This window comes from Bos grunniens, chromosome 2, assembly GCF_055505025.1.
Source record: "Bos grunniens cultivar Pamir isolate PY7600 chromosome 2, Bosgru_T2T1.0, whole genome shotgun sequence".
NCBI lineage: Eukaryota > Metazoa > Chordata > Mammalia > Artiodactyla > Bovidae > Bos > Bos grunniens.
Window position 1 is genome coordinate 47,288,576 of NC_141166.1, and position 19,277 is coordinate 47,307,852.

General features: G+C 41.7%; 2 protein-coding genes across 22 annotated transcripts in view; one reads left to right on the forward strand and one right to left on the reverse strand.

Annotated features, from left to right (window-relative positions):
- NIF3L1 (NGG1 interacting factor 3 like 1) lies at nt 1-18,716 on the reverse strand. 7 transcript variants are annotated; one of them, XM_086346393.1, is made up of 7 exons: nt 18,582-18,716; nt 15,346-15,744; nt 14,331-14,493; nt 11,507-11,633; nt 9,092-9,230; nt 6,683-6,766; nt 1-1,565 (listed from the first exon to the last, which is right to left on the reverse strand). In XM_086346393.1, the coding sequence occupies exons 2-7, from the start codon at nt 15,698-15,700 to the stop codon at nt 1,381-1,383; spliced, it is 1,053 nt and encodes a 350-aa protein (XP_086202519.1). In that variant the 5' UTR covers nt 15,701-15,744; nt 18,582-18,716; the 3' UTR covers nt 1-1,380. The 7 variants fall into 7 exon arrangements, with proteins under 7 accessions (XP_086202519.1, XP_086202479.1, XP_086202490.1 ...); XM_086346353.1 differs by having other exon boundaries at nt 15,346-15,806; XM_086346364.1 differs by lacking the exon at nt 18,582-18,716 and adding an exon at nt 17,935-18,392 and having other exon boundaries at nt 15,346-15,806.
- PPIL3 (peptidylprolyl isomerase like 3) overlaps nt 18,538-19,277 on the forward strand; it is a 9,977-nt gene continuing 9,237 nt past the window's right edge. For 4 of the 15 annotated variants that reach the window (XR_015144164.1, XM_086346453.1, XM_086346520.1 and 1 more), the window contains exon 1: nt 18,538-18,674. The gene's annotated coding sequence lies outside the window, so the exon portion shown is untranslated. Of the gene's footprint in view, nt 19,004-19,277 lie in introns of all 15 variants that reach the window. The other 11 variants (XR_015144163.1, XM_086346441.1, XM_086346512.1 and 8 more) reach the window with 5 other exon arrangements.

Here is a 19,277-nt window from a genome sequence, read left to right on the forward strand (position 1 = left end):
TTATTTTTAAAGTTAAAAATCTTTAATGAAATGGTGAGTTACCCAAAAAGCAATAGTTACATGAATAATCCTGAAAATTCATTGGAAGGACTGATGCTGAAACTGAAATACTTTGGCCACCTGATGCGAAGAACTGACTTATTTGAAAAGACCCTGATGCTGGGAAAGATTGAAGGTGGGGGGAGAAGGGGACGACAGAGGATGAGATTGTTGGATGGCATCACCGACTCAACGGACATGAGTTTGAGTAAACTCCAGGAGTTGGTGATGGACAGAGAGGCCTGGCGTACTGCAGTCCATGGGGTCGCAAAGAGTCAGACAGGACTAAGCAACTGAACTGAACTGAACATGAATAATGATCATGTATATTTACAACAAAAAGCAGAACTCATCCTGAGGGACATCCCTGGAGGTCCAGTGGTTAAGACTTCACACTTGCACTGCAGGAGGCACTAGTGTGATCCTTGGTCGAGGAACTAAGATCCCACATGCCACATGGGATGAGAAAACTGAGACAAAGGTTAAGTAGTTTGCTCAAGGCCAAAAAACAAAATCTCATCCTGATTCTGAAATTTAGGTGGGAGATCAGTGATCTAGGAAAGAGAACATAAAGACAGACCTTGCTGCTGCTAAGTCGCTTCAGTCGTGTCCGACTCTGTGCAACCCCATAGACGGCAGCCCACCAGGCTCCCCCGTCCCTGGGATTCTCCAGGCAAGAACACTGGAGTGGGTTGCCATTTCTTTCTCCAGTGCAGAAAAGTGAAAAGCGAAAGTGAAGTCGCTCAGTCGTGTCCGACTCTTAGCGACCCTACGGACTGCGGCCCACCAGTGTCCTCCGTCCATGGGATTTTCCAGGCAAGAGTACTGGAGTGGGGTGCCATTGCCTTCTCCGAAAGACAGACCTTACTACCCTTCAAAGGTTACTACCTAGATACAGGTGAGCTAATATGAAGTTTTAAAAGAATGCATATATAGACAAACTTCTGAAAAGGTATATTTTTAAAATAACTAAGGACAGAGAGATCTAGAATGACACATCCCATCTGTAACTGAGTTAAAGAGATGATTACTTGAGCTATTTCCCAAGAATGTTAAACAAACAGGTTTACTCCATATTTCCTAGAGTTACAATGAATTTATATTCCACAGTATATTCTTTAATTTGTCCTTTATAATATTTATTCTTCAATAGTAATTACATTATAGTTTTTATCTACTGAGCTACAGAACATCGGGAGAAGCAGATTAAGAAACCAGAAATGCTAATGTACCTTCTAAGATATTTTTTGGAAGGATACCAACCCCACTGATTCATGTTATGGATTCACACTGGGAGCCACCTGCTTTCTATGTTGTGTTATCTGGCTGTTCCTGCAGGCCTTATATCACATGAAGAGGGTCCCTGTCTGTTTCTGACAGGATAATATTAATCTTATTCTCCAAGTGAGCATCCAGCATATCTCGAAGATCAGAAAGAAAGCCTCGTTCAGTGTTGCTGTGTTCACAGAGGATGACACTTATTCCTTGGGAAGCAGCATCCAGAACATCATGGTGGGACATCTCACCTGCCAACAAAAGAAAGAGCAAATAGCTAAATATTAGACACAGTCTGTGGTTCTGTGCTGAACCATAACAGCAGAAATACCAAGTTTTCATCCTATATGAAGCAAACGTAATACAGCAGAACATGAATCTAGAAAGTTATATGCATGTTTCTTACATGTACTCCAATTTAAAAAGAGAGACCATCCCACTGAGAATTCCAAATTCTTTCTCCTTGGTAAATGCAAGGCAAGTACCCAAATTCACACACCCAACAGTATCTAATACCGCCAGAACTGACCTGTAGGAACACCCATTCAAAAGGTTTCCACAATAAAATAAAACACCACTGCTTACCCACCAAAGACTTCTTTATACTTTGTGAAATAAAGTGAAGTGTTAGTAGCTCAGTCATGTCTGACTCTCTGTATCCCCATGGACTATAGCCCACCAGGCTCCTCTGTCCATGGAATTCTCCAGGCAGGAATACTGGAGTGGGTTGCCATTTCCTTCTCCACGGGGTCTTCCCGACCCAGGAATCTAACCCAGATCTCCCACATTCTAGGCAGATTCTTTACCATCTGAGCCACGAGGGAAACCCCTTATACTTTGTGAATACCAAAATTCTCAGCATCAACTGTAGTCTAATTCATAAGAATGAAATGAGCTTAAGGTTATTTCTAAATTAAAAACAAGGTATTTTCCTTTGACTCAGGCAAAACACCTAGAAATTCTGAAGTTACTGGTAGAAGAGGATCTCATCTTTTGTGGAAAGATTTTGGGAAAACTCAAATGTTTTGAATTTTTAAAAAACACTTTGTGAATCTGATGTAAGAGCAAGAATATTTGGCTTTTTCATAAAAAGCACAATTTTGAAATATACTTAAGACATAAAGGCATTAAAAAAAAAGTTCTTAAGAAAAGAAAAAAAAAAAGCCCTCAATTTCAATTCCCCACACTCTCCCCTAGCCAAATACGCATCATTTCATTATGAAGTGTTAGTCACTCAGTCGTGTCCAACCCTTTGAGACCCCATGGACTGAAGCTTGCTAGGCTCCTCTGTCCATGGAATTGTCCAAGCAAGAACACTGAAGTGGGTAGCCATTCCCTTCTCCAGGGGATGTTCCCAACCCAGGGATCGAACCCAGGTCTCCTGCATTGCAGGCAGATACTTTAACAGTTGAGCCACCAGGGAAGCCCTCATTGTAAGGACTAGTTTCTACTCAAGCACCTTTTAAAATATCTTAATTTAAGTAATAGCAGAGGAAAAAGTGAAAGGAGAAAAAGACACTAACTGGCCCAGTTAGAAGTCATGCTTTGGGAAAGACAGTCTGGCTGTCTGGACTAGTATCCAATTTATATTTCCAAGGAGCAAGCCTGCCATCTGCTGGTCTTCCTAGGATACTGCCCTTTATGACCTAATATGTAAAGCTCAAAGGAAGGGTGATGAAAATGGTCTTCTGGCTGGGGTTTCCCATCTCTGAAGTGATATTCAAAGTGATGCCTCACCGAGTACAGACATCTAAAGTAAGCTGGATAAGACATTTTCTGTTTCCCCAACTAACCGTGTAAGAAGGACTTTTTTTTTTTTAATTGGAGGCTAATTACTTTACAATATTGTATTGGTTTTGCCATACATCAACATGAATCCGCCAGGGGTGTGCACGTGTTCCCACTCCTGAACCCCCCTCCCACCCCCCTCCCCAAGGGAGAACATTTTAACATTTTGGAACTGTGTGAATTTATCTTATGTATATACTGCTTTGTGATATGAAAACTAATTTTAAAAAGTTATTATTTATGAGAAAACAATCAGACATTCCAAATTGAGAGATATACAAAAAAAGCAAATGGCCTATGCTCTTCAAAAATGCCAATGCTCTAAAAACAAAGTTGAGAACTAGAACAGATGCAGTGTGTGATCACTCATTATCAGAGAAATGCAAATCAAAACCACAATGAGGTACCATTTCACGCCAGTCAGAATGGCTGCGATCCAAAAGTCTACAAGCAATAAATGCTGGAGAGGGTGTGGAGAAAAAGGAACCCTCTTACACTATTGGTGGGAATGCAAACTAGTACAGTCACTATGGAGAACAGTGTGGAGATTCCTTAAAAAACTGGAAATAGAACTGCCATATGACCCAGCAATTCCACTGCTGGGCATACACACTGAGGAAAACAGAACTGAAAGAGACACGTGTACCCCAATGTTCATCACAGCACTGTTTATAATAGCCAGGACATGGAAGCAACCTAGATGTCCATCAGTAGATGAATGGATAAGACAGCTGTGGTACATATACACAATGGAGTACTACTCAGCCATTAAAAAGAATACATTTGAATCAGTTCTAATGAGGTGGATGAAATTGGAGCCTATTATACAGAGAGAGGAGAAGGCAATGGCACCCCACTCCAGTACTCTTGCCTGGAAAAACCCATGGATGGAGGAGCCTGGTGGGCTACAGTCCATGGGGTCGCTAAGAGTTGGACATGACTGAGCGACTTCACTTTCACTTTTCACTTTCATGCATTGGAGAAGGAAATGGCAACCCACTCCAGTGTTCTTGCCTGGAGAATCCCAGGGACGGGGGAGCCTGGTGGGCTGCCGTCTATGCGTTCGCACAGAGTCGGACACGACTGAAGCGACTTAGCAGCAGCATACAGAGTGAAGTAAGCCAGAAAGAAAAACACCAATACAGTATATTAATGCATGTATATGGAATTTAGAAAGATGGTAACGATAACCCTGTATGCGAGACACCAAAAGAGACACAGATGTATAGAACAGTCTTTTGGACTCTGTGGGAGAGGGCTAGGGTGGGATGATTTGGGAGAATGGCATTGAGACATGTATATTATCATATATGAAATGAATCACCAGTCCACATTCGATGCATGATACAGGATGCTCGGGGCTGGTGCACTGGGATGATCCAGGGGGATGGTATGGGGAAGGAGGTGGGAGCAGGGTTCAGGATGGAGAACACATGTACACCCGTAGTGGATTCAAGTCAATGTATGGCAAAACCACTACAATATTGTAATTAGCCTCCAATTAAAATAAATAAATTTATATTTAAAAAAAGAATTGAGCATCAATCTGAAAAAGAAATACTATAAATTTTGATCAATTAACAACATTAAATTCCTGAATTTGGTCATTATAACATGGTCATATAAGGGAATGTCCTCGCTCCTAGGAGATATAATGCTGAAGTATTTGAAGGTAAAAGGTCATCATATCTGTAATTTATTTATAAATGGTTTGGGAGAAAACATAAATACATATTAGGTTGGTGCAAAAGTAACTGTGGTTGGTACAAAACTAATTGTTGGTGCAAAAGTAATAGTTAACTCAGGTTGATGAAAAAGTAATTGAGGTTCAAAAGTAACTGCAGTTGGTGCAAAAATAATTGAGGTTGGTGTAAAAGTCAAACACAATTACTTTTCCACCAACCGAATACTTATGCATGCACAAATATATACACACATATATGATGTTATAGAAAGACAGAATGTACAAATGTGGCCAAAAACAGCCATTAGTAATGTAGGCAAAGGGTATATAAGAGTTGATTATACTATTCTTACTGCAACTTTTCTATAGATCTAAAATTCCTTCAAAGTAAAATGTTAAATTTTAAAATAGAAACATCATGTTATAACATGTTAAACTGTCTATACACTGAAAGTTTATTTCAATCTGGTATAAACTTGAGGGCTTATAAAAATCTTACATTTTATGTGACCTATACAGGAAGGAAATCTAAAAAAGAGTGAATATATAACTGATTTATTTTGCTGTACATCAGAAACTAATACAAAATTATAAAGCAACTATACTCCAACAAAAATTAAATAAATAAATAACCGCCCCCACCCCCACCAAATAAAACCCTTGCTTCTTTAGAAGGAAGGAAAAGAAAACAGACAATGGTCATATACACTTTTAATTGGTTCAAAGCAATACATCAGGCTTCCTAAGATGCTGCCCCTATTCTCAGAGACAGGACATTATTTCAAGTGCGGCAGCCTTTGTAAGGGAGCATGCTAGATAATAAGGCACGGGCATACAGTGGCAGGAGCGGTCTAGTAACGCCAAAGGAATGCCCAGGGGCTTAAGACCCTTGAGTCTAGTTTTGGAAGTGGGTAAAGTAATCTTAAGCCCCTGTCTCCTAACCCTCAAGAGGCCCAGAGGTAGAAATGCAGCTGGTAACAGCAGTGTTCAAAGTGCCTCCAACTCCCTTGGAGGAATGATGGGCCATGTTATCATTTAGGTATTACCCACAAGGACAGAGTATAGAGCCTGGGAGTCAAACAATTTCTGTCCAAAAGAAATGCGTATTGTAGATTAAGAAAAAAGTGACAGGAATTGGGAGAGGAAGGTATGATCATCAGGGGCAGGAGCCTGACACTGTCAAGAAAATGTTTCTCAGGGGAGGTATCTTTGAGCTCATCACTAGAAGTATAAGAAAGAAGCAAAAAAAAGACATCCTAGACAGGGAAAACGGCATGAGCCAAGACTGCTTCACCTGGCTTCACCAGGGCACATGGAGGAAATCACTGAAGGGTTTTCAGCCATGATAATATTATACACCATCACACTTGTACTTCTGAAAGTTAGTTCTGGGAGAGTGTGGAAGATTAAGATTAGAGGCTTAATGAAGTACTTTAGGTAGGGGATGCCTGGACGGAGATAAGGGGAAAAATAGAAAGATTTTGGAGCTAGAACTGAGAGAAAGTGATCATTGCCTTCAGGGCCGAGTAAGAGGCACAATTTTCTACCTAAGGCAACAGGTAAAAATTGTTCCAGTAACTTACGTGAAATCTGAGAGAAATCATGTTTAGGAATTTATTATTTAACCTATGAAAATAGGTTAAATAAATGTTGAATATCACTTTTTAGATAATCTAATTATTAGATGATTATTTTTTTCCTTCCACAAAGTATGTGGTATGTCCCCAATTTTGACATAGTTCTTATTTAGTTCAGGATCAAAAAACATTTATTAGATCCATCTGTATGTTAGATGCTGTCCTAAAATCTGTTAATTTTTACCTTGTAAAAAACAAACCAAGGTAGGGAAGGGATACACAAGAAAAGGGTACAAGAAAGATCCAAAGGCTGTCCTACCTGTGAGATAAAGGTCGGCATCTGTCCCCTGCAGGACGCTGCTCCCAGAACCAGCGCACAGAGCCACGACTTTGACTGGGGACTCTTTATGATAAACAAAACAAGAGACCAACACTTTACAATTCCCCTTCATATTAATATTACAAACTGTACCAAGAATCCGATATGTAATACAGATCTCTCTCCCAGTCTTATCACAGGTATGTTAATTTTGTGTAAAAAGTTTTAAAAAATAAAAAAACGTATCTTCATATAAGCAAACAGACTATTCCTTGGTATTACAGAGCTAACCTAAGGCAGGATGGCTTCCCTGGTGGCTTAGAGGGTAAAGCATCTTCCTGCAATGCAGGAGACTCGGGTTCGATCCCTGGGTCGGGAGGATCCCCTGGAGAAGGAAATGGCACCCCACTCCACTATTCTTGCCTGGAAAACCCCATGGACAGAGGAGCCTGGTAGGCTACAGTCCATGGGGCCACAAAGAGTCGGACATGACTGAGCGACTTAACTTTTACTTTTCAAGGCAGGATTATTATTCCTTTGGATATTCGCTATTGCACAAGCCCACATAAGGCACCTCTGAATAGTATTTACCACTATTAGCACTAGGTTTCAGAGAAGGTGATGGCACCCCATTCCAGTACTCTTGCCTGGAAAATCCCATGGACGGAGGAGCCTGGTAGGCTGCAGTCCATGAGGTCTCTAAGAGTCGGACACGACTGAGTGACTTCACTTTCACTTTTCACTTTCATGCATTGGAGAAGGAAATGGCAACCCACTCCAGTGTTCTTGCCTGGAGAATCCCAGGGACGGGGGAGCCTGGTGGGGTGCCGTCTATGGGGTCACACAGAGTCGGACACGCCTGAAGCGACTCAGCAGCAGCAACAGCAGCACTAGGTTTTAGGCTTCACCACAGTGCTGCTCAGTTAAGCAACCTCACCTGGTCTCCAGGTGACAGTGAAAGGCAGGCAAGTTTGTCTCAAGGAACTAAACAGGCCAGTTAGAGGATGCTATGGAATGGATTTGACACATATCTTCTTAACTTTTGATTTTATATTGGAGTATAGTTGATATATAGAAAACGAACTAATAGTTACCAGTGGGGAAGTAAGGAGAAGGGATAGTTAGGGCATGACATGGACATACTGCTATATTTAAAATGGATAACTAACCAGGACCCACTATTTAGCACAGGCAACTCTGCTCAATATTATGTAACAACCTAAATGGGAAAAGAATTTGAAAAAGAATAGACATATGTATAACTGAATCACTTTGCTGTATACCTGAAACTAACACAACATTGTTAATTGACATTTTTTTTTAATATGGTATTTTCCTAAAAGAGCATCCTCTGGACAGTGAAATACAGAAACTTTCAAGACAAAATCCAACAAGTGTTGAGCACTTAATTTCTAGAATGGACACTTCATTAGTTGTATTTCACAAAAGGGGCAATGGAGCTGGTCAGAAGTCTTATTCCATCTCTGCCACCCACCTTCTTTGAAAACGAGCACTCATGAGTTGTTTGATCCAACTGTGGATTTTGGTTAAGTCAGTTACCTCTGCAAACCTCAATTTTTTTCACCTATACAACAGGAAAATCAATACTTTCCAGACATCTAAGAATAGCTAGCATTCAGTGCACTTAACATGGGCCAGCCACGTGAATTCTATCACCACTTCCATGTCTGCCAAAGTCATGCAGCAGACATGACTGTTACATGAACCCACGGCATCCGACTCCACACTCATAACAACTGCACTCCGCTTGTTGCCTTCGCAAAGGAAACACACACACATAGGACACTCTGAACAGTCCTAGGCTCACTGCAGGGGCCCAATAAATGTTCTGCTCGTTCCTTTTGTTCCCCAAAGTACAGGAGAAAACCAAGAGAGAAGGCAGTGGCTACAAAACTCAGAAACCGCAATTACATCACCGAGCATAGCAGAACCTACTAAAAATTATCACCAGTATTGTAAAACTTAAGATCTGCATTGTAATTGGAGCAATCACAATTTCTAGCTGTCTTCCTGGAATGTGGTAGGGCTGCACTTCATGCTCTTCCTGGGTTGACTGACTCTGAACAATGAGTTGAACAGAATATGTATCATTTCCAGACTACAGTGTTTAACTGCAGTTTAAGACCCTCCCTCTTCAAGACCTGTCTACAATGAGCAGACTCCCCTGCTGATCTGAGATGGACCTGGAGTGTGAATGAGAAATAAATCTTGTTTAGGCCGATGGGCTGTATACCACAGCATAACCTTGTCCACTCTGACCGATAAAGTAAACCAGTCATCTTCTGTGAGCTGCTAACACATTTCTATCATATTGATATAGCCAAAAGTTTCCATTTTTGCCCAATATTATCAGTAGGTATGCTGGACAAATATAGAAGACATACTTACCTAAGGTCTTCCCTATTCCAAGAGCAAGACGAACATGAGATAGTTTTAGGTGACTTTTCATTCGCTCAATCATAGTTTCCAAGGAGACAGACTCATCCAGTGTGCATAACCGTCCCATCCCAGTATAGAGAAGTAGAGGCTGTAGAGAAACAGAAATTAGGAAAACTGGACATCATAAGTCCTAGAAAAGAATCCCATAGAGCAAAGAGCAAATACTGAGATCAACAAAACAAGGGTACTATGAGCTTGCTATAAAACTAGCTCCAGGGCTTTCCTGGTGGTTCAGTGGTAAAGAATCTGCCTGCCAATGCAGGAGACACAGATTCGATCCCTGATCTGGAAAGATCCCACATGCTGCAGGGCAGCTAAGCCCATGCACCACAACTATTAAGCCTGTGCTCTGGAATCCGAGAGTCGAAACTACTGAAGCCCTTGGACCCTAGAGCCCGTGCTCTGCAAGGAGAGAAGCCGCCACAACGAGATGCCCATGCATAGCAACTAGAGAGTAGCCCCCAATCACAGCAACTAGAAAAAAGCCCATGCAGCACTGAAGACCCAGCACAGCCAAAAATAAATGAATAGATAAAACTTTTAAAAAGTAGCTCCAAGCTAAAATTTAGGAATGCAAACCTGACAAAAACATTCTCTGACTTCTAGGAGCTCAGTCTCCTGAGAAGGTAGTTTTCTCTTCTTTTTCTATTTTTTTTTTTTTTTTGGCTGAGTGGCATGTGGGATCTTAGTTCCCTGCCCAGGGATTGAACCTCTGCCCCTTGCATTGGAAGCATGGAGTCTTAACCAGTGCACCACCAGGGAAGTCCAGGACAGGTACTATTTTTTTATGGGATCACAAAAGAGTGACAAAACAGATGAGATGGCGGGAAGGTGCGTACTTGAAGTAAGGGGAGTAAAATAAGCTTCTGCAAGGACTTGGGTCTTGAAGACAAACCAGAAAGGAGTTAAGAAAGGAGTGATGTCAAGTGCAGGGTGGGGGGTTAGAGATATGGTGAGATGTGGTGAGGCGTTCCATTTTTTTTCTTTTTTCCTTTTTATTTATTTATTGAGACATTCTAAACAGAGAGAACATGTACAAGGGTGCCAAGGCGTGAGAGAGCACACAGGGAAGATCTAAAAGCAGACAGTATAGCCTGCATGCAGAGCAAGGGTGGGGAGGGAGAAGAAGCTGGAGACAGGGTTCCTCGCTGGTCATGAAAGGCCAAAAAGCCTGGACTATCTCCTGGAGGTGCCCGCTCAGGAGTTTACTGCGTCTTATATCCCAAGGGAGGGAACATGAGAGTTTCAACTACTGTGGTGGCAAAGCAAACAGACAGGAGAAACATCTTGTAGATTTATGGACAGAATCAACAGGGCTTGGATATATGGGAGCAAGGGAGAGTTGTGCAAACCTGCAAATAAAACAGCTCTTAGGATCCCCGATAAAACAGAAAAAAACTCATATTTAAAAACATGCTGGGAGGGCTCAGTCCCCAGTGGAGTCCCGGCTGCGCGCAGGCTCTCTGCAAGGCGGCAGGTGCGCCCTCCAGGTGAGCGCACGCCCGGGCTCCCGCCGTAATTAAAAAAAATAAAAAAAAATAAAAACATGCTATGTGGATAAGGTCAGTTTTTGTATATATTGGATTTTAAATACTTGTGAGATCTGTAAGTGGAAAATGTTCAGAATGGCTGCAAATATATTTTTTAAAAATTTTTATCTTTTACCTTAAAAAAGCATCCTGAGACAGGAAGTAAAGACATAGGGATCATCATGTCAAGTTAAAGGAATGAATAAAATGGTCCAAGCAGAGGGTATAAAATAAGAGACTGAATCTGTAACTGAGTCTCTAATCATGAAGAAGTACCATCATGGTCTGAATGTTTCTGGCCCCCTCAAATTCATAGGATGAAATCCTAACCTATAGATTAGGAGGTGTAGCCTTTGGGAGGTGCTTTCAGATCATGAGGTTGGAAGCCACACAACTGGGATTAGTGCTTTAGAAAAGAGGCTCCAGAGAGATCCCATGTCCCCTTCACTGTGTGAAGACACAGAGAGAAGGCACCATCTTTGAAGCATGTATTGAGCTCCCATCCGGCAACACTCGGAGTCTGCCAGTGCCACAATTTTGGACTTTGCTTCCTCCTTAACTGTGATACATAAATGACTGTTGTTTATAAGCTATCCAGTCTATAGTATTCTGTTATAGAAGTCCAAACATGTTATGGCAGCCTGAATGGACTAAGATATCTACATTTTTGTATTCCTGAAACGTCTCCCCTTTTCAATAAACTTTCCAGGGCCCAACATGCTTTCATCACCACTTTGTGCTACTCTAGGCAATAGTTAATAACCTGTTAAACTAACGATTTACATATGAATTTGTCAAACAAAACTGCACTGTAACATAAGATATCTTTTATTACCTTCTCTAGTGACAGAATTTCAGTCTTCTGATAAAACTGCCTATTCTGGGAAAGAAAAGCCACCACCTGCATCAAAGCTTGCTGAGTACAATTCAGACTGAGCCATGTTTGTTCTTCATCATCAGTCCTGGAAAAAAAAGTCACTTGGTTTAGGATAAATATAAACAAATAAATAAATTTATAAAAATATACATATATATAAATTTATATATTTAAAATAATCCATAGTTTACAACCTCCTGTAATAGGAGATTAGATTTATATGGAATTTAGGATTTAATTCCAAACTGTTTTCTAGAATAGTGTTTCTCAAACTTCAGCATGCATCAAAATCATCTCCTGGCCTTATTAAAACAGACTGTTGGGCCGTACCCTCAGAGTTTCTGATTTAGTAGGTCTGAGTGGGGGCTGAGAATTTATCTAACAAGTTCCAGGTGACACTGATGTGCTGGTCCAGGGACCTCACATTGAAACCCCTGTTCTAGAACTGTTCTCAGTCCTGGTGGTGCATCAGAAATCTCTTGCTGGCTTCTTAAAAAAAAACAGCTGCTGGACTCTTCTATAGACTCAATGAAACAGAACATCTATGAATGGGGCTGGGGCAAACAAGTTTTTTAAAGCCCTAGAAAAGTTAATGTTCAAACATCATTGAATACAAGAATTTCCCAGACAGATTCTCAGGCAAATCCCATTCTAATTACACAGATCTAGGATAAAGCAAAAAATCTTCATTTTTCTTTGTTTATTTTTAATTGAAGGATAATTCTGCTATAATATTGCATTGGTTTCTGCCACACAATGTGATGCATTTTTCAAAAGCACCCATTATGCGTATGATTCAGAGGGTCCCTGAATCACCCTTTAAAGAGCAATACCCTTGGGAATTCCTTGGTGATCCAGTGGTTAGGACTAGGTGCTTTTATTATCAGGGCCTGGGTTCACTCCTTGGTCAGTGAACTAAGATCCTAAAAGCCATGGGGCATGGCCAAAAAAAATTTTTTAAAGGAATATCCAAGAGCCTCCAAAAAAACTAACATCAAGAAAGTTTTGTATTTAACCATAAACTCTAAATATAATCACAGAATTCGAGAACTAAAAGATACCTTACAAGATAATGTGGAAGTGGAGTTTCAACACTGGAACCATCAGCAGAGATTTGAAATGAAAAAGCAAAAACAATGCCTGGTCCCCAGTCTAATTGTTAAGTCCCAGATACTACCTGTGATGTGGAGAAACTGGAACCAAACTAAAGGTGTTTCAGTTCTTTAAAAGGTCCACCAGTTAGGAAGCGAAATGCTTCAAGAAATTACAGTACACTCATAATAAGAAATCTACATGGAAAGATTACTATGACAAGTTGAAAAGGCAAATACAGCATACCATTTAATTTAGAAAAAACAATGACTAAAAGAAAACTATACATTTCTTCATGTCCCTATACATGTTTGGAAAGATACCCACTTCTCTGAAAACAAAAGAAAAGACAACTTGAGTTGAAGATCTTGGGACTGAGTAGAAGGGACAAGGAGGACTTTGGTATTGTTTGAAGTTTTCATGCTCTATTGGCATAATTTTAATTTCAGTGTTTACACAGTATTGCAGAATGGTAAAAGATATCTATGACTGAAATCTATGCAAAATCTTATAAATAATTTTTCTTAAGGTTCTTGAAATCCCCCAATACTATTATAGGACATTCACTATGGCTTTAGTATAATGTATCTACACATAAAAACCACTCACCCAAGAGTCATTTTTGGGGTAGCCTATATGGATTTCCATTTTAGCTTTGCACAGCGGCAGTATCACAGCCAGTGAGATTTACCCAAGGCATGATTACTGCTAACAGATTTCCATTTTATTAAAAGGCCACTATATTTATCTTTGTTTTTTTAATAATTATTAAGTCCTAGCTCTATATTATGTGTCTTTTACAATGCTTTAGTAGGCAACCCACCCCAGTGTTCTTGCTTGGAGAATCCCAGGGATGGCGGAGCCTGGTGGGCTGCCATCTATGGGGTAGCACAGAGTCGGACACGACTGAAGTGACTTAGCAGCAGCAGCAGCAGCGTAAGTAAGTCCCAACATTTTTTGGTATCTCAGATCTAATTAAATAAATGATTGGCATTTCTGAGAGGCATTTTAACGTATTTTTTCAAGTGTTTAGGAATCATCATTTCCTGGGAATTGATAAAAGTAAACCTATACTATCAGCATATCACTAGGGTTTATCTGCTGCTGCCGCTGCCAAGTCGCTTCAGTCATGTCCGACTCTGTGCGACCCCATAGATGGAAGCCCACCAGGCTCCCCCGTCCCTGGGATTCTCCAGGCAAGAACACCAGAGTGGGTTGCCATTTCCTTCTCCAATGTGTGAAAGTGAAAAGTGAAAGGGAAGTCACTCAGTCGTGTCCGACTCTCAGCGACCCCATGGACTACAGCCTACCAGGCTCCTCCATCCATGGGATTTTCCAGGCAAAAGTACTGGAGTGGGGTGCCATCACCTTCTCCAAGGGTTTATCTACATACCCTAAAGTAAAAATACCTTTCAACACTGTCAGGAGGATTAGAAATACTGTAAGATGTGTGGTATAGTCCTTCCTGCATAGAAAATAGTCAATAAGCGTTATCATTATTTACTGTATTGTATCAGTTTTCCTCCTCAGGGACCCATAAGCAAATGAGAAGAATGCTGTTTTGTAAACCTACCGAAGGAAAATGATTCCATCTGAGGAAAATGATTTGTTGTAAACTTAAATAGCAGGCTTATAGAATTTGTAAGAAAGATTCTTAACATATACACAAAAAGAGGAAAATATATTGTACCTAGCAGAAAAAGAAGTAACAGATACACCTGCAATCTCTTTCAGTGCAGAAATGACTTTGTCCAGGTCTTGGGTGTGGGTAACACTGAATTCTACTCTGTGAGTTCCCTCCGTGGGGTAATCAGGAGCTTTGGAAGGATGGATGGGCCTGGAGGTGCAAACACCTAGAAAAAAAAAATTGTCAGGAGTTAAAAGAGATTTTGTGGGTTTTTTTAAAAATTAAAAAGAAAAACTACTACTGTAAGAAATGAGTATTCTTTAAAAGATTCATTCTTAGATGCTTCTATAATAAACACACACAACATGGTCCTTATATATACACCCAATAGCCCCCATAACCTAAGGATTTCGTATGGTCATACAGAATCATATTTCTTTTCAGAACTATTTTCCAGAAGACTCTTAAATATCACAGAAAGTTGGACAAGACTGACTCACGAATTTCTGATGACATATAGAATTGTGACTGCTTACTAAATTTACTTGTGTAAACTATGATTCAGGTCACAAAGCTCATAATCCACTTGACCACACTAATCCAGATTATATTATCACAGAAGCTTCAGCCCAGCACAAGGCAACTAAAAAGGCTTACCAAAAATAAGCTAAAAACACATACACTGAATTCCCTCATTGTGCTGGGCATAAGTACTAATCCAGTGAAACTATCTGACTGATATATCAAGTATATTCTGGAGAGGCCTGAGCTTTCAATTCAATTCAACAGGCTTTTCTGGAGTGCCTGAGTGCTAGGCACTGTGCCACTTGAGTAAGGAATCACAAAGCTCAGCCAAAAATGAAGATTTCCAACGTGGTCTTTATTCAATAAGAATATAATTTCATTTTTAAATATAATTTAATTGTCAGGTTTCAGCAAGATTATTTTAAAATATATAAAAACAGAATAATGGTCCCCATCCCTAAAGAGGTTAAAACACTATTGAAAAGACACTCTATAAAATTCCAAAGCACTGACAGGGAAAAAACTAGATATGAAAGAACAAGAGGCTTCTCACCAAGCCCCTTAGCCAGCCAGTTGTTGACTCCCTGAGGAGCAGCGTCATAGGCGGTGTGAGGAGAGTAGATCCCAACTCTGTTCTCCAGTGCCCGGATTACCAGGCGCTCCTTCCATGTTTTCCAGGTGATGCGCTTCATGGGTCGGAAAATAGGCGGATGGTAGGAGAGGATGAGATCCGCCTTCTTCTGCAGCGCCTCCTCCATCACTTCCTCAGTCAAGTCATTGGTCAGGAAGAGCGTGTTTACAGTGTGTGGTGGGCTCGGTTCCACCAGTAATCCAACATTGTCCCAGCTCTCAGCAAATGAGAGGGATGCAAAGTCATTCAAGGAGGAAAGGAGAGCCTTCAGATCCATGAAGGAACGGGAAGAACTGTAGATCAGGGAATGCACCAGGCGGGCTGTCGTGGTGACCAGGCGTACACGAGATGACAACATGCAGAAGTCAGGCAAAACTGAGTATCTGAAGTCAAACACAGACTATGGAGCACATGTACACTTTACAGACTCAAACCTTTTTAGACAGCAAAGTATATGAGCAAAAGAGCTGTAGTCTTACACTAAAAAAAACCCAAACATGATGGCATGCGTACTCAGTTGCTTCAAACCCAGGTCTCCCGCACTGCAGGCAGATTCTTTACCAGCTGAGCCACAGCGGAAGCCCAAGAATACTGGAGTGGGCAGCCTATCCCTTCTCCAGCAGATCTTCCTGACCTAGGAATCGAACCAGGGTCTCCTGCATTGCAGGCAGATTCTTCACCAACTGAGCTATCAGGGAAGCCCACTCAATTGCTTCAGTCGTGTCCAACTCTTTGAAACCCACTGGACTACAGTCGGCTAGGCTCCTCAGTCCATGGGATTCTCCAGGCAAGAATATTGGAGTGGGTTGCCATGCCCTCCTCCAGGGCTTCTTTCTGACCCAGGGATCAAACCCATGTCTTCTGCATCTCCTGCGATGAAGGCAAATTCTTTACTGCTGAGCCACCAGGGAAGCCATACCTGAATTCAAATATTGGCTCTATCATTTACCAGCACTGGTATCACAGATAAGTCACTTAAGTGCTCTGAGCTTGTTCTCTCATCTACAAAACAGAGATACTATAACTTATTTCATAGGTCATCTAGAGGAGTAAATGGATTAATATGTTTAAGTCACCTTGCACAAGCCTGGAGTGTGTGTGTGTGTGTGTATGTATGTATCCGTCAGTCGTGTCTGACTCTTTGCAACCCTATGGGCTGTAGCCCACCACACTCTTCTTCCCATGGAATTCTCCAGGCAAGAATACTGGAGTGGGTAGCCATTCCCTTTTCCAGAGCACAAGCTTGGTACATAACACACAATTACATTCATTCCCTCCTCCCTGTCCCCCACACACCCTCTGTTCATAGTCTTCTCACCCTTCAAACATCGTTCTCCATTTCTCTAGATATTACACTTCCTTCCAAGACCACTTCGACTTTCTAAATAAAGCTTTTCTTGACAAACTTTCTCTTTCAGTGTCTCCCCTTTTGCTCCAGACATTCTCTTAATTAATGTTATATTCCTGTTGGTCTCCCCTAAAGCTACCAGAGAACAGGAACTATCTTTTCTGCATCTCAGTATCTCCAATATTGGCCAGCACTAAATGCTTACTATACATAGACACAGTTTCCCTTCCCCTATCATAGCAGACTTTGGAGTTGGGGTGGTATATACTGACATTAAAAAGTGCTTTATCAGAGAGTTCCCTGGTGGCCTGGTGGTTAGGATTCTGGCTTTCATTGCTGTGGCTCGGGTTCGATCCCTGGTTGGAGAACTGAAATCTCTCAAGCTGTGGGGCATGGCCAAAAAAAAAGGTGCTTTATCAAGAAAAAGTAATGATACCATATATAAAAAATTAAGTGGTTTATCAGTAGCCAGAACCATGAGATGCAGAGGTGGGTCACTGTGAATGGGCAAGGTCAAGGCAGGAAAGGGGCAGGAGATGCTGCCCCTGAACAAATACCTTGGTGCCATACAACGGCCAGAATCAAGAGGTGGGCGAGGTGAAGATGTAGGGTACTCTGTCCGCAGAGTCTGTCAAACCCTTCTAGACATCTGTATCCAATACAAAAGGTAACACTGTTGGCTCAATTCTTAAATTGAGTATCTATGAAAACTTTTTTGAAGAAAAGCATTTCATGGTATGCAAATTAGCAAGAAAGCAGTCAACTGTAAATTTTGATTGAAATACTTGTAACTTGTTAACTTCGGAAACAATTTTTTAAACTTTTATTTGTACACAAAGAATATTTAATATTTAATGCACTTATTCAAAATATGGTTTGGAGTGATGCAGAACCTCCACAAACCCTTGAACTGGGGTCTTGGAAGATCTTCTAAGTGTCCTTATACCACTTGCGGGCTTCCCGGGTAGCTCAGCTGGTAAAGAATCCGCCTGCAATCCCGGAGAATGCAGGAGAGCTGGGTTCGACCCCTGGTTGGGTACATCCCCTGGAGGAGGGCATGGCAACCCACTTCAGTATTCGTGCCTGGAGAATCCCCATGGATAGAGGAGACTGGTGGGCTACAGGCCATGGGGTCACAAAGAGTCGCACACCACAGCACATACCTCTTCCCATTTCCAGATTCCAGGTCCTGATACTAATTACTCCACTTTACAAAGACTCTTCTAAATCTGGCAAGGGCTAAAGTGAAGCTCTAGTGGTCTACCACGCCGGTGTTGATTTATTTACTGTTAAATTTGTAGGACTTAAAGGTAACAAAACACTCCCCATTCACAACGAAGCTGCGTAGCTTGAAGCCACAATTAACAAGAATGGGAAGCGGCCCAGCCTGCTGAAGACCACAGACTCTAAAACCAGCCTGATTCCCAGAGCCACAGCTGTTTGCGGTTTCCACATCTGAAGGATAGAAATAATAGTTTCCAGCTCACAGTGTTGTTGCAAGATTTAACCGTAAAGCTGCGGGAAAGTGCCTGGCCTAGAGTCAGCGCTATTTAAGTATCATTAGCAGGGCCACTTCACAGCCTGCAAACTGCGCTCCTCCCCTTCTGACGTTTTCCAGGACAATGAAGAGAGCAGGTTGCAAGGCCGTAAACCTGAGAGTCAGGGCCCCGGCCCCTCTAGAACCCTATCCTATCTCGAGGCAACCCGGTTTTCTACGCCTATCTCTGCCCTGTGGCTATCAGGGGGCTGCCACAGCCCGCCACCGAAGGCTCAGCTACCCACGCCGGAATCTAATTCTCCCAAGACTCACCAGTCCCGGGACTCCGCAAGAGCTACTTCCGGTCCTGCGCGGAACTTCCTGGTGTTGTGAAAGTAGGCGGAACGCAGGAGCCGGGCGGAAGAGGTACTTTCCATTTTACGTCTGAGCCCAAGACAATCCTAGAAGTTGCCCAGAATTAACGCTTCTTGTCCTAGTGTAATTATTGAAAGAGCCCCCTTTCAAGGTCAGATGTGTTCCTGGTGGGGAATAAATCCTACATTCTCTCCCTAGTTCTTCTCGTTTGGGTTACAGATAGGGAGAGGGGAAGGGAGGACGCGAACAGGCTAGGGGCATTCTCTCTAATGGGTCTCTTGCTCGACTTCCGGTGGCATTTCGAATCTACAGACCCGTGGGGGCACCTACGATTGCATCTTTGCTGTTTTAACAACAACTGTGCTAATCGAAGTGGTTAAGTAAGTATGGGGTAACGTCACTTACTGTTTCATTAGCTTAACTCAAGTGCTTGCAGAGTGCTGTGTGTTTTAGTTCTTGGACTGCTTACAGTTAGTATTTTTTCTGTGCGGGGAGGGTGACGACTAGTAAAGCATGTAGTATACTAGTGGTAAGTGCTGTGAGAAAAGGAAATCGTTAAGGCAGGTTTAACCAGACTTTTGAGCAGAGATTTGGAGGTGAGGAAACTAGCTGTACAGATGTCTGAGTGTACATGTTCCAGGCGAGGGGAACACC

What these genes read in the sequence shown, in the direction of transcription:
- NIF3L1 (XM_086346341.1), bottom strand. An exon ending in AAATTCTGTCACTAGAGAAG is followed by an intron (nt 9,231 to 11,506) that starts GTAATAAAAGAT and finishes GTTTCTCTACAG; the next exon opens with CCTCTACTTCTCTATACTGG. An exon ending in TGCCGACCTTTATCTCACAG is followed by an intron (nt 1,566 to 6,682) that starts GTAGGACAGCCT and finishes TTTTGTTGGCAG; the next exon opens with GTGAGATGTCCCACCATGAT.